At 36.4% G+C, this 15,127-nt stretch overlaps 1 protein-coding gene across 1 annotated transcript; it reads left to right on the top strand.

The window, feature by feature from the left end:
• Positions 1-133: 133 nt before the first annotated feature.
• LOC126665172 (uncharacterized) lies at positions 134-4,513 on the top strand. The gene is made up of 7 exons (XM_050357888.2): positions 134-322; positions 574-683; positions 1,149-1,298; positions 1,404-1,663; positions 2,508-2,618; positions 3,156-3,200; positions 4,200-4,513. The coding sequence occupies exons 1-7, from the start codon at positions 220-222 to the stop codon at positions 4,357-4,359; spliced, it is 939 nt and encodes a 312-aa protein (XP_050213845.1). The 5' UTR covers positions 134-219; the 3' UTR covers positions 4,360-4,513.
• The last annotated feature ends 10,614 nt before the right edge of the window (positions 4,514-15,127 follow it).

The raw sequence follows: 15,127 nt of genomic DNA, 5'->3' as shown, positions 1-15,127 counted from the left end.
AATTCAAAAGTGGGTAAAATTGACAAATTTTTAACGTCGGGGTGGAATTGAAAAAAAGTTTAAAGGTGAGGGGTTTTTGAGTGATTAGGCCTTAAAAATATTATATATATCATATTTTGTTACCTAAAACCTTAGGGTGCTTTCTGTATTTTGTTGATAAAATCATACAGATTTTGATTTAAACCTTTTTGCAATGAACAAGTGAACAAATCAAAAGAAATGGAAATTGGAGAAGCAGAAGAAGTTATTAGGAGATTGGATTCTGCTCTTTTTCACATCAAATGGCGCCTCAAATCTCATGCCAAGCATCGTCTCCATCTAGGTTTGATTACTGATTTGAATTATGTTTCTCAGTTTTCTGTTTGTTAATAACTGTTAAAGAAAGTATAATACTGCTTCAAGTAATCAATTGTCATGACCACTGACTGTTAATTAATTTATTCTGGTCTGAAAATGCAAGGATTCAGTTCATTTACAGGAACTTATTGAAAACAAGGCCTCTGTCATAAAAATTAGTGATGTATCAAGTTGTGAATGTTTATGCATCTTCTGAAACTCTAATTTATTTGGCAGATATTGTAGCATTGTGTACAGAGATGAGGCCTGTTATTATGGTTGACTATGGTGGAAAGATGCCTGAGTTGCAGGACCGTTTGTGTTCGCTTATTAAACATTGTCAGCAGGTACTATCTCCGTACTAAATGTGATTCACTACTTGGAGAAACACAATCATGTTGCTATTTCTTTGTTTCTACACTTGAATAATTTGTTCATCTTTTACCTTTTTAAAATCAAAGGTAAAGAAAAAGCTTCTTATGGTTTACATTTCATTGATTCCCGAGACTTGAAATTCCAGACTTAATTGTTTTTATTGATTATGACATGAAATGCTGTCAGTGTCATCATTTTTATCTTTGCAGAGTCCTCCTCTTGAATAATCAAAGTAGTTTGTGCTGGTTGACCCACCAATAAATGTGGACATCTGATAATGCATGAAAAGGAGTTATCAGTTCTAATATAAAGCCTTTTTCAGCTGTTGTTAATATATAATTAATTCTGTAGGAATTCGACAAGGGCAATGTTTTATGCTGATAGTGTTTTTTGCTTCAGTTCCTTGATACAAAGTCTTGTTTGTGAAACTTTGACAGGAGTCATCTATGTTTGACCAACTTAAAGTTATGATTATAGAAGATATGATATATTTGATACATGTAAAAGGGCTTGCGGAGTATGTTCAATCAAGCTTGAAATCTGAAGTAGAACTACTCTTCGTGGACCTAGAACAAGATCCTCCAAAGGTTTCTTTGAATTTATGTCTTTGTTTAGGGCTGTTTTAGCCATCTCTGTTAAATCTGCCTTTGTTATGCTCATCCATTATGCCCTGTATCTCATTTCCTAATCAGATAGTAACACAAGCGGAAGAAAGCTTGCTAGCAACAGAACTTATAGGAGTCCAGAAGTTATTCTCCTTGTCTTTTCCTACCAATGATACGAACAATGATGTGTCATCATGCCACTTGAAGGATATTGTGCCTAATGCTGCAGAGAGTGTGACTAGTGCTGAATCGTCTGTCAATAAGCTTATAACCTCTCACTCTTCTAATTTTATTGATCTCAGTATCTGCATGAAGGACACTAATGTCACAGTGCCAACTTTAAATGGGTAACCTCTAAATTTAAGAGAAGGTCCGGTTCTGCTTGGACTAGTTTATCCCGAGGGTGATTTAAGATATGAAATATAATTCTAATCGCTGACTTGATTCTTAATGGGACTGTTATCTTTTCTCTAGGGTAGTTAAAATAAGTGTTATACTTGCTTCTTTGATACCTACTGAATGGGCACTTGTAAATGTATCAAGCTTCCAAGTTCAATGTTAATTTGTTTTTCAAAATTACTAATTTGGAAAAGCCTTTCATAGTCACTGTTCTGTGACAAGTCTATAAAAGATAGCTTTTTGTTTCCTTAAAAATCAAATGCATGTGTTATCCATGATATATTCTTATATCGTGCTCTACTTTTTCAGTGAACTTTTCTTTTATACGAGCATATTATTACAGCATATGTAATCTAGAATCCAGATAAATTCATGTAAAATCATGGTCTCTCTGGAAATAATAAGCTCACGCGTGTCGAAAGTTGCATAACTGGTGGAAATATTTAGAGTTTAGTATGGCTACTTCATTTGAAATTGTGCTCGTCTATATTATGCCTGAACTAGTCAACAGTTGCATGAGCCTGGCCTTTTTTTTTTTCCATCTGCCATTTTCTAGAAAAGGCAAAACCAATTAATGGTACACAATGAAAAGTTTGTTGCAACAGGCTGATTGCATCCTTAGCTTGCAGACTTTTTTGTATTTAATATCTGAGAAGATCGTGATTGACCAAACTGTATTAACTTATCAGCCATTGATGCTTGCGGTGTTGCCAAATCTACTTGGCAGCTAATTTTTTTTTAAGCTTGTGCCATCTTGGTGGGGTAAATAATCTGTGTATGATGATGGTACAGCTGGCTTCTTGGTTATCCGGTAGTGTACCTATTCAGCAAGGAGCACATTGCTGATGCAATCTATAATCTTTCCACCAAGTACTTACGAATCTTTCAGATATTAGTTTGCAGGTTTGTTGACTATGATTATTGTTTATGGGTATTATTAAAAGGCTTAATTTGTCCATAATTTGAAGTTTGATAGTGGCTTAAATGATGTTTTAGTTACCCATTTGTGATGCATATACCATTGTATCGATTTACTTTACTCTAAAGCAGTTTCATTAACATAATCTCATTCGTCAGGGAATTTGCATCTGTAATTCTGTTTTAGCGATTTCAATGAAGTCGACTGCACTTTCTAAAAATTACTAAAAATATATTATGGTATCTCTAGGGCTAAGTAGAAAAGAAAGGTCATTGATTATTTTTCTTTCTATTCTTTTACTCTTTTTATTAATTCACTTTATGTAGTTTGAGTAGTTTTTTAATTATAGCCTCGGTTAAATTGCCTTAATAAAGACACTTAAGTACAGAAGTTGCAACAATCATATTAGAAATACTAGGTGTTGTCATTGATATTATTTTAATTTATTTTAGTGCAAATGAATGACAAGAGTTGTATGCTACAAGTAATATTTAGCATGATCAAATTGTGGATTCTTGCAGGAATATTTCGCCCAATAAAGGATCACGTTTTGAAGAATTGATGAGGTAATCTCCCATGCTAATTATGTTACCATCTTTTGGTGTGATTAGGAAAGGTGGTAAGAGAGTTCAAGATGACTGTTTTAAGCTGCAGATGATTTGTAGGCAATAGTAGTGGTAACAGTGGAGTTGGTAGTCTTAGACGATAGGGAGGTCATGAATGATGAGGATGAGAATTTGGAGGTTCATTTGTTTGGAATTTAGAGAACAAAGATGACATTTCATGATAAGAGAAAATTTGCAAGAAGTATTTTAACAAAGGGTCACAGACTTGTAGAAATGATTACCATACAGTAAACTGCATTCGCCTTTAGTGCTGCCAATATTTGTTACGGTCTAATTATCATGTCATCATCATTGCTGTTGTTTTTTCTGGTCTCACATGATCTTCCTTCTTGCCCGAAAGGATGAATACCAAGTTAGGAAAGTGCTTTCATCAAGATATTTTTGTCATTTTTCTGTCATACTTGGAGAGTTGGAGTCACACGACAATAAACCTTGCTAGGTCTCGAACAAACCTTAAAATGTGTCAGAAATTTATCTTTAACAAATTTTGTGGGATATCTTATGTACCTGCTTAGCCCCTATCAGGCTCCATGAATGTTGGAGAAATGGAGATATATGGTGCCGATAACATTCCTATTTCAGCACATATCTTGACATGCCAGCACTTCCACATAAATACGAGAGGATAAATCTGGTATTTTCTGGAACTGTGTGGAGTTATGAGTAGCAAATAAATATGAGAGGAGAAACAGTAATAGAAATTGGATAGAACACGGACATTTTGTGGATAGGTTGGGGAAGTTATATAGATGAGTGACTGTGGTTTGAGGAAAAGGGAGACATACTACTAGTACTGGTGAAATGACATTGCTCCGGATCCTTGTTCATTTATTTGTACGCCTCATCATTGCCGTATTCTGTTATCTGTCATTGTTGTTATATGCAATCACATGATGCATTTTGCATAACTGACCGAGAAAGGAAAAAAATGATTTACAGCTTCTCGGTGCCTTATGAACTGAGCATGGGAGGAAGCAAGGAACCATGGGCAGAGGCGTTTCTGGCTCGGATGCATTTGAGACGGGAAAAGTGCAAAGAAATTTGGAGGCCATTGAAGATGGAGGTTAATGAATGCTATCCACAAGCAATTGTATTGTAATTTGTAATTATGTCATCTCTTAACATCAAACTAGGTACACTACCCAGCAAGGAAAGCAAGAAATGTTTCTCTCCGGGATAAGAATATGCAGGTGATTTTAAAAATTGTTCATGATGACAATACCATGATTGTTTTTATACATTATTATTCTTACTGTTCTTTTTTTAATTAAAATTTCTTGAATGCCGGATCTAATTATTTAAGGAAAAATTTGTACAGTGAAATTGAAATTTCTCAATCTCAAAATTGTACCTTCAAAAACATGGCAAAGATGACATTCTATTACCTTATATTGTTCTGACAAACATTGACAGCATTTTGACATATCTTTCCCTTATTTTCTATGCTACCTATTTTTCTAACTTATATACAAAAGGCTAATCCCCTGAAAAGCCCCCACTTTTCAACCCCCTTTCGTTGCACCCTCACCTTTTAAAATCATCAATTTTATCCAAATTACCACATTTCATTTTCAATTGCATCCTCAAAGTACTAAATTGACCTCTTTTCAGTGGAAAAAGTTCAAATTAATACTTTATATTTCAACAAATATTTTCAATAATACCCAATGTTAAAATTTAAACAAAAAAACCATCTTTTAAAAAAAAAATTAAAAGTTACATTTTTTTACATTAAATATAAATCAATTAAAAATATCATTAAATAATTACTCAATCAAAAACCGCCACCCCACTTTTTCCGGTCATCGCCATACGTTCATCGCCGGAAAAAAATCAGTTCAAAAATTAAATAAATATTTAAAACATTTTTTTTACATATTAAATAATAATATTTTTTTTCAAAAAATAATAATTTTAATTTTTTTTAACCGGTCGTCTTCTTCGACGGACAGACCCACTCACAAATTATCTGGATTACATTAGCCAATGTAATTACTGTGAGAGCTAAATTCATTTTACTCTACTGCACCATGCAATGGACTCTTCAGCTCTACTAATTTTGGCTCTTCAATAATATTCTAATAATGATGATATTGTGTTCGTTTTGCAGCGTGCGGAAACCAATATCAATGAAGTTCTTTCCACGCTTCTTTTTGCTTTATTTTCTGGTTTTTCACATCTACTTCTTTCCCTATTCATATGGTATGGATCTACTCTCTTAAATCTTGTTTTGCCTTATAGTTTGACTAATCATTTTTATCGGAGGGTATTGTTCAACTTTTTCCAGGTTTTTCGTATTAGAAGTGGATGTGGAATTTAATAGTTTTTGAATTTTTTTTAGAGAAGATGGTTTTTTGTTTAAATTTTAACATTAGGTACTATATAAAATACTTATTGAAATATATAGTATTGATTTGAACTTTTTCCACTGAAAAGATGTCAATTTAGTACTTTAAGGGTGCAATTGAAAGGTGGTAATTTGGGTAAAATTGGTGATTTTGAAAGATGAGGGTGCAAACGAAAGGGGGTTGAAAGGTGGGGGGGCTTTTCAGAGGATTAGACTTTACAAAAGTACCCACTATATATAGAAGGCTTATTTCATTTTAGGTTAAATTTTTATATAGCCAACTGTTGAAAAGATATTGAATTTAAAAAAAAAAGAAAAAGAAAAAGTGCCTTGTAACTTGAAATGAGAAGATAGAGAGTTTTGTGGTTTTCCCACATTGCTTAGGAGAACTCAATACATTGGGTTTATAAACTTGGTTTTTCTCATATGGGTTTGGGCCCCAAGGGGTACCCAATTTTGTGAACGGGCTAGGAGTTACATCCTACCCGATTTACCACACACGCGCGCGCCGGCCGGCCGGGCCTGGTCTGGGTTGGTGGTTCGGTTCGGCTAGCACTTTATTTTTTGCATACAAAAGTATTAATGATTTTTTATTCAATTATTTTGTAACTGTAATGACTCTTCCACTCCATCTGACTGTTGCTGTTTTCCTTCATTAATCAGAAATCATTTTCTGTATTAATTATTTACTCAGCAGCTATGTTTTCTTAGCCTATAAATACTGGCTTCATTTTCCATTTTAGAACACACAGAAACACAGAGCAATACAAAGAAAGTGTTTTAGAGCTGATTTCACAGTGCAGTGTGATCAGTATTTCCGGCTGTTTTATCCTAGGGACGCCGCGGTTGATAGTCAGCTTTGCACCACCGAGCTGTGCCGCGAAACGTCTAAAAGAGAGCGACCTAGTCCGCGACTCAGCCTCATCATATTCAGTTTTACAGCAATTGTATCAACAATTTTTAGACGAGTCCCTTTACAATTGCTGCCATGAATACCGATGAGGTTGCTGCCTACGGTTCTTCTACTGTTGATGCCAACAAACCATTCCGGTTTGAAGGCTTGCATTTCAAAAGATGGAAACAGAAGACTGAATTTTTCCTAACCATCAAGAAGGTGGTTTCTGTTTTGACAATGGCAATACCTGTCGTTGATGAAACTGCCGAGGAAGAAGAAAAGGAAAAACAGAACGGTGAACTTCAACAGTGGATGACTAATGATTACTTGTGCAAGAATTTTATTCTCAATGCACTAAGTGATGATCTCTATGATTACTACAATGATGGAAAGACTGCAAAGGAAACTTGGGAGGCGCTGCAAAAGAAATATGATACCGAGGAGGCGGGGACTAAAAAATATGCAGTCAGCCGCTACCTCAAATATCAAATGACTGATGAAAAATCTGTCGAGGCGCAATCCCATGAATTGCAGAAAATAGCTCATGAGATCATCTCCGAAGGTATGGTTCTTGATGAACAATTTCAAGTTGCTGTTTTAATTGACAAATTACCTCCTTCGTGGAGGGACTTTAATAATTCTCTCAGGCACAAAACAAAAGAGTTCTCGCTGGAAAGCTTGATCACTCGTCTTCGGATTGAGGAAGAGGCGAGAAAACAAGATCTAAAAGATGAAGTGCTGGTTGTTTCTAACAACACAAGGAAGTTTAGTTCGATGAGTCTGAAGCCTAATGGCAAGAATTTTAAGAATCAGAATCGCAACTCGAACCAAAACCAAAATGTGAATCTCAACAAAGCGAACCAGAATGGTAATCCTTCAAGGAACCATATTGTGAAACAGGCACCACCTGTTAAGAATGACCTGCCACCATTTCTATGCTTTAACTGTGGAAAACCGGGTCATATGGCACGCAAGTGTCGGAATAAGCCAAGTACTGCTCCACAGGCTAACTTGACTGAAGAGCCTTTTACGGCTATGATAACAGAAATGATGGCTGAGATCAACCTTGTTGGTGGATCAAGTGGTTGGTGGGTAGACACGGGCGCTAATCGCCATGTTTGCCACGATCGTGCTATGTTCAAAACATACACTGCCGTGGACGATAAGAAAGTATTACTGGGTGATACTCACACCACTACTGTCGCTGGAATTGGAAGTGTTGAACTGAAATTTACTTCAGGAAAAACACTAATCTTGAAGGATGTGATGCACACTCCTATGATGAGGAAGAACTTGGTGTCTGGCTATCTTCTCAACAAGGCTGGATTCTTTCAGACTATTGGTGGAGATATGTACACCATTACTAGAAATGGTATTTTTGTGGGAAAGGGTTATGCTTGTGAGGGTATGTTTAAGTTGAATGTTGAAATTATCAATAAAGATGTTGCTTCTGTTTACATGGTTTGTGATTTTAATACTTGGCATGCAAGACTCTGTCATGTAAATAAAAGGATAATTAACAACATGGGCACCCTAGGATTAATTCCTAAAATGAACCAAACTGAGTTTGAAAAATGTGAATTCTGTAGTCAAGCTAAGATAACTAAAAACTCACATAAATCAGTAAATTAGAGAATCTGAACCTTTAGATTTAATACATTCTGATATATGTGAACTTGACGGTACCTTGACCAGAAATGGTAAAAGATATTTTATCACTTTTATTGATGATTGTTCTGATTTTACACATGTGTATTTGATGAAAAATAAAAGTGATGCACTTGACATGTTCAAGTTATTTGTAACAGAAATTGAAAATCAATTCAATAAGAAAATCAAGAGATTTCGCAGTGATAGAGGTACTGAATATGAATCTAGCTTGTTTATAGAATTCTATAACTCACATGGTATTGTGCATGAAAGAACAGCACCTTATTCTCCTGAAATGAACGGTAAAGCCGAAAGAAAAAATAGAACACTTACAGAAGCAATAGTGTCTATTTTATTGAATTCTGGAGCTGCTTCTTATTGGTGGGGTGAAATTCTGTTGACTGTTTGTTATGTACTCAACAGAGTCCCGAAATCAAACAGGAAGATTTCACCTTATGAAATCCTAAAGAAAAGACAACCAAATTTGTCTTATTTGAGAACTTGGGGCTGTTTAGCCTATGTTCGGATTCCTGATCCGAAACGAATAAAATTAGCAAGCAGAGCCTATGAATGTGTTTTCATTGGGTATGCAGTCAATAGCAAGGCTTATAGATTTTATGACTTGACTGCACGAGTTATTATTGAATCAGTAGATGCTGATTTTTATGAACAGAAATTTCCTTTTAAAATTAGGAAATAGTGGGGGCGAATCATCTAGTAATGTTCCTGTGGTCAGGAATAATGAGATTACTAATGATAAAGAACCAGAGATCAGAAGAAGTAAAAGAGCTAGAATTTCGAAAGACTTTGGAACTGATTTCCATGTCTATTCTTTAGAGGAGGATCCTTCGAACCTCCAGGAAGCTTTAACTTCATTAGATTCTGATTTGTGGCAAGAAGCCATAAATGACGAGATGGATTCATTAGAGTCTAATCATACATGGCATTTGACTGATCTGCCTCCCGGTTGCAAAACCATAGGTTGTAAATGGATCTTAAAAAAGAAATTGAAACCTGATGGTACTGTAGACAAATACAAAGCTCGACTTGTAGCCAAGGGTTACAGACAACGTGAAAACGTTGATTTCTTTGATACCTATTCACCTGTTACTAGAATAACATCCATTAGAGTGCTGATTTCGATCGCTGCGCTATATGATTTGGTCGTACACCAAATGGATGTTAAAACTGCTTTTTTAAATGGTGAACTGGAGGAAGAAATTTACATGGATCAACCTGAAGGTTTTGTAATACATGGTCAGGAACAGAAGGTGTGCAAGTTAGACAAATCTTTGTATGGTCTAAAACAAGCACCTAAGCAATGGCATGAGAAATTTGATAATCTTGTCATCTCAAATGGCTTTAAAGTGAATGAAAGTGACAAATGTATTTACTACAAATCTGAAAAGGAACTTTGCACTTTCATATGTCTTTATGTAGATGACTTGTTGATTTTTGGATCAAATATTCATGTTGTGAATGCTGTGAAATCAATGTTGAGTGCCAACTTTGATATGAAAGATCTAGGTGAAGCGAATGTCATTCTTGGCATAAAGATAACTAGATCTGAAAAAGGAATTTCTTTAGATCAATCTCACTATGTTGAGAAGATTCTAAAGAAATATAACTACTTCGACTGTAAACCTGCATGTACACCTTATGATCCAAGTGTAGAACTTTTTAAGAACACTGGTGATAGTGTACGACAGTCTGAATATGCGAGCATCATTGGCAGCCTTCGGTATGCCACTGATTGTACTAGACCCGACATTGCATATGTCGTTGGATTACTGTGCAGGTTTACTAGTAGACCTAGTATTGAGCATTGGCATGCTATTGAAAGGGTTATGAGATACCTTAAAAGAACAATGAATCTTAGATTACATTATCTGAAGCATCCTGCTGTACTTGAAGGGTATAGTGATGCAGATTGGAATACATTGTCAGATGATTCCAAAGCCACGAGCGGCTATATTTTCAGTATAGCTGGTGGAGATGTTTCTTGGAAATCAAAGAAACAGACGATTCTGGCTCAATCTACGATGGAGTCAGAAATGATAGCACTAGCTGCTGCTAGTGAAGAAGCAGGATGGCTAAGAAGCCTGCTAGCTGAGATTCCTTTATGGGAAAGACCGATACCAGCTGTGTTGATCCATTGCGATAGTACCGCGGCTATTGCAAAAATTGAGAACCGTTATCATAATGGTAAGAAACGACAGATACGTCGTAAGCACAGCACTGTTAGAGAATTTATCTCAACAGGGGCTGTTAGAGTGGATCATGTACGCACTGATGATAACTTAGCAGATCCTCTGACGAAAGGATTAGCTAGAGAGAAAGTCCATAGAACCTCAAAAGGAATGGGACTATTGCCTATTGAATGGATCATCCATAATGGTAACCCGACCTAACTGACTGGAGATCCCAAGAAATAGGTTCAATGGGTAATAACAAGTTATGAATGATATGAGCCAGAACATGCAAAATTAATGCATGATTCCTAAAGCGAGTAAAGGATGAGTTAATAGAATCTCTTAATGAAGTCTATACTCCATATGGAATGGAGTACCTAGCTATAGGAGTACTCTTGATAGCTTCACCTTTGTGAATGTGGAAGTGGGGCCGCTTCCTATGAAATTTGAGGCAAAATTTCTAGAGCGTTCACTATACTGGGATAGACGTGCAGGGCCATAAATGCACGGGCTTTAGAAAAACACTTATGAAAAGAACGTGCGTGGTTTGATATCCGAGATAGAGTTCAAGACTACGAGTCACTCTTGTTGGATCAGAATCTTACTCACTACGCAAAGGTTCAAATCGAAAGATACCTTTGTTTATGCACAATCTTAGCAGAAATTGCTCGAGAAACTATTTTTAAAATTCAAAGTGGGGGATTGTTGAAAAGATATTGAATTTAAAAAAAAAAGGAAAAGAAAAAGTGCCTTGTAACTTGAAATGAGAAGATAGAGAGTTTTGTGGTTTTCCCACATTGCTTAGGAGAACTCAATACATTGGGTTTATAAACTTGGTTTTTCTCATATGGGTTTGGGCCCCAAGGGGTACCCAATTTTGTGAACGGGCTAGGAGTTGCATCCTACCCGATTTACCACACACGCGCGCGCCGTCCGTCCGGTCGGCCGGCCTGGCCTGGCCTGGTCTGGTCTGGGTTAGGTTGGTGGTTCGGTTCGGCTAGCACTTTATTTTTTGCATACAAAAGTATTAATGATTTTTTATTCAATTATTTTGTAACTGTAATGACTCTTCCACTCCATCTGACTGTTGCTGTTTTCCTTCATTAATCAGAAATCATTTTCTGTATTAATTGTTTACTCAGCAGCTATGTTTTCTTAGCCTATAAATACTGGCTTCATTTTCCATTTTAGAACACACAGAAACACAAAGCAATACAAAGAAAGTGTTTTAGAGCTGATTTCACAGTGCAGTGTGATCAGTATTTCCGGCTGTTTTATCCTAGGGACGCCGCGGTTGATAGTCAGCTTTGCACCACTGAGCTGTGCCGCGAAACGTCTAAAAGAGAGCGACCTAGTCCGCGACTCAGCCTCATCATATTCAGTTTTACAGCAATTGTATCAACAATTTTTAGACGAGTCCCTTTACAATTGCTGCCATGAATACCGATGAGGATGCTGCCTACGGTTCTTCTACTGTTGATGCCAACAAACCATTCCGGTTTGAAGGCTTGCATTTCAAAAGATGGAAACAGAAGACTGAATTTTTCCTAACCATCAAGAAGGTGGTTTCTGTTTTGACAATGGCAATACCTGTCGTTGATGAAACTGCCGAGGAAGAAGAAAAGGAAAAACAGAACGGTGAACTTCAACAGTGGATGACTAATGATTACTTGTGCAAGAATTTTATTCTCAATGCACTAAGTGATGATCTCTATGATTACTATAATGATGGAAAGACTGCAAAGGAAACTTGGGAGGCGCTGCAAAAGAAATATGATACCGAGGAGGCGGGGACTAAAAAATATGCAGTCAGCCGCTACCTCAAATATCAAATGACTGATGAAAAATCTGTCGAGGCGCAATCCCATGAATTGCAGAAAATAGCTCATGAGATCATCTCCGAAGGTATGGTTCTTGATGAACAATTTCAAGTTGCTGTTTTAATTGACAAATTACCTCCTTCGTGGAGGGACTTTAAGAATTCTCTCAGGCACAAAACAAAAGAGTTCTCGCTGGAAAGCTTGATCACTCGTCTTCGGATTGAGGAAGAGGCGAGAAAACAAGATCTAAAAGATGAAGTGCTGGTTGTTTCTAACAACACAAGGAAGTTTAGTTCGATGAGTCTGAAGCCTAATGGCAAGAATTTTAAGAATCAGAATCGCAACTCGAACCAAAACCAAAATGTGAATCTCAACAAAGCGAACCAGAATGGTAATCCTTCAAGGAACCATATTGTGAAACAGGCACCACCTGTTAAGAATGACCTGCCACCATTTCTATGCTTTAACTGTGGAAAACCGGGTCATATGGCACGCAAGTGTCGGAATAAGCCAAGTACTGCTCCACAGGCTAACTTGACTGAAGAGCCTTTTACGGCTATGATAACAGAAATGATGGCTGAGATCAACCTTGTTGGTGGATCAAGTGGTTGGTGGGTAGACACGGGCGCTAATCGCCATGCTTGCCACGATCGTGCTATGTTCAAAACATACACTGCCGTGGACGATAAGAAAGTATTACTGGGTGATACTCACACCACTACTGTCGCTGGAATTGGAAGTGTTGAACTGAAATTTACTTCAGGAAAAACACTAATCTTGAAGGATGTGATGCACACTCCTATGATGAGGAAGAACTTGGTGTCTGGCTATCTTCTCAACAAGGCTGGATTCTTTCAGACTATTGGTGGAGATATGTACACCATTACTAGAAATGGTATTTTTGTGGGAAAGGGTTATGCTTGTGAGGGTATGTTTAAGTTGAATGTTGAAATTATCAATAAAGATGTTGCTTCTGTTTACATGGTTTGTGATTTTAATACTTGGCATGCAAGACTCTGTCATGTAAATAAAAGGATAATTAACAACATGAGCACCCTAGGATTAATTCCTAAAATGAACCAAACTGAGTTTGAAAAATGTGAATTTTGTAGTCAAGCTAAGATAACTAAAAACTCACATAAATCAGTAAATTAGAGAATCTGAACCTTTAGATTTAATACATTCTGATATATGTTAACTTGACGGTACCTTGACCAGAAATGGTAAAAGATATTTTATCACTTTTATTGATGATTGTTACGATTTTACACATGTGTATTTGATGAAAAATAAAAGTGATGCACTTGACATGTTCAAGTTATTTGTAACAGAAATTGAAAATCAATTCAATAAGAAAATCAAGAGATCTCGCAGTGATAGAGGTACTGAATATGAATCTAGCTTGTTTATAGAATTCTATAACTCACATGGTATTGTGCATGAAAGAACAGCACCTTATTCTCCTGAAATGAACGGTAAAGCCGAAAGAAAAAATAGAACACTTACAGAAGCAATAGTGTCTATTTTATTGAATTCTGGAGCTGCTTCTTATTGGTGGGGTGAAATTCTGTTGACTGTTTGTTATGTACTCAACAGAGTCCCGAAATCAAACAGGAAGATTTCACCTTATGAAATCCTAAAGAAAAGACAACCAAATTTGTCTTATTTGAGAACTTGGGGCTGTTTAGCCTATGTTCGGATTCCTGATCCGAAACGAATAAAATTAGCAAGCAGAGCCTATGAATGTGTTTTCATTGGGTATGCAGTCAATAGCAAGGCTTATAGATTTTATGACTTGACTGCACGAGTTATTATTGAATCAGTAGATGCTGATTTTTATGAACAGAAATTTCCTTTTAAATTAGGAAATAGTGGGGGCGAATCATCTAGTAATGTTCCTGTGGTCAGGAATAATGAGATTATTAATGATAAAGAACCAGAGATCAGAAGAAGTAAAATAGGTAGAATTTCGAAAGACTTTGGAACTGATTTCCATGTCTATTCTTTAGAGGAGGATCCTTCGAACCTCCAGGAAGCTTTAACTTCATTAGATTTTGATTTGTGGCAAGAAGCCATAAATGACGAGATGGATTCAATAGAGTCCAATCATACATGGCATTTGACTGATCTGCCTCCCGGTTGCAAAACCATAGGTTGTAAATGGATCTTAAAAAAGAAATTGAAACCTGATGGTACTGTAGACAAATGCAAAGCTCGACTTGTAGCCAAGGGTTACAGACAACGTGAAAACGTTGATTTCTTTGATACCTATTCACCTGTTACTAGAATAACATCCATTAGAGTGCTGATTTCGATCGCTGCGCTATATGATTTGGTCGTACACCAAATGGATGTTAAAACTGCTTTTTTAAATGGTGAACTGGAGGAAGAAATTTACATGGATCAACCTGAAGGTTTTGTAATACATGGTCAGGAACAGAAGGTGTGCAAGTTAGACAAATCTTTGTATGGTCTAAAACAAGCACCTAAGCAATGGCATGAGAAATTTGATAATCTTGTCATCTCAAATGGCTTTAAAGTGAATGAAAGTGACAAATGTATTTACTACAAATCTGAAAAGGAACTTTGCACTTTCATATGTCTTTATGTAGATGACTTGTTGATTTTTGGATCAAATATTCATGTTGTGAATGCTGTGAAATCAATGTTGAGTGCCAACTTTGATATGAAAGATCTAGGTGAAGCGAATGTCATTCTTGGCATAAAGATAACTAGATCTGAAAAAGGAATTTCTTTAGATCAATCTCACTATGTTGAGAAGATTCTAAAGAAATATAACTACTTCGACTGTAAACCTGCATGTACACCTTATGATCCAAGTGTAAAACTTTTTAAGAACACTGGTGATAGTGTACGACAGTCTGAATATGCGAGCATCATTGGCAGCCTTCGGTATGCCACTGATTGTACTAGACCCGACATTGCATATGTCGTTGGATTAC

Source organism: Mercurialis annua, linkage group LG1-X (assembly GCF_937616625.2).
Source record: "Mercurialis annua linkage group LG1-X, ddMerAnnu1.2, whole genome shotgun sequence".
Classification (NCBI taxonomy): domain Eukaryota; kingdom Viridiplantae; phylum Streptophyta; class Magnoliopsida; order Malpighiales; family Euphorbiaceae; genus Mercurialis; species Mercurialis annua.
The sequence above is the reverse complement of the archived record's forward strand: the minus strand, read 5'-3'. Positions and strand labels throughout refer to the sequence as shown.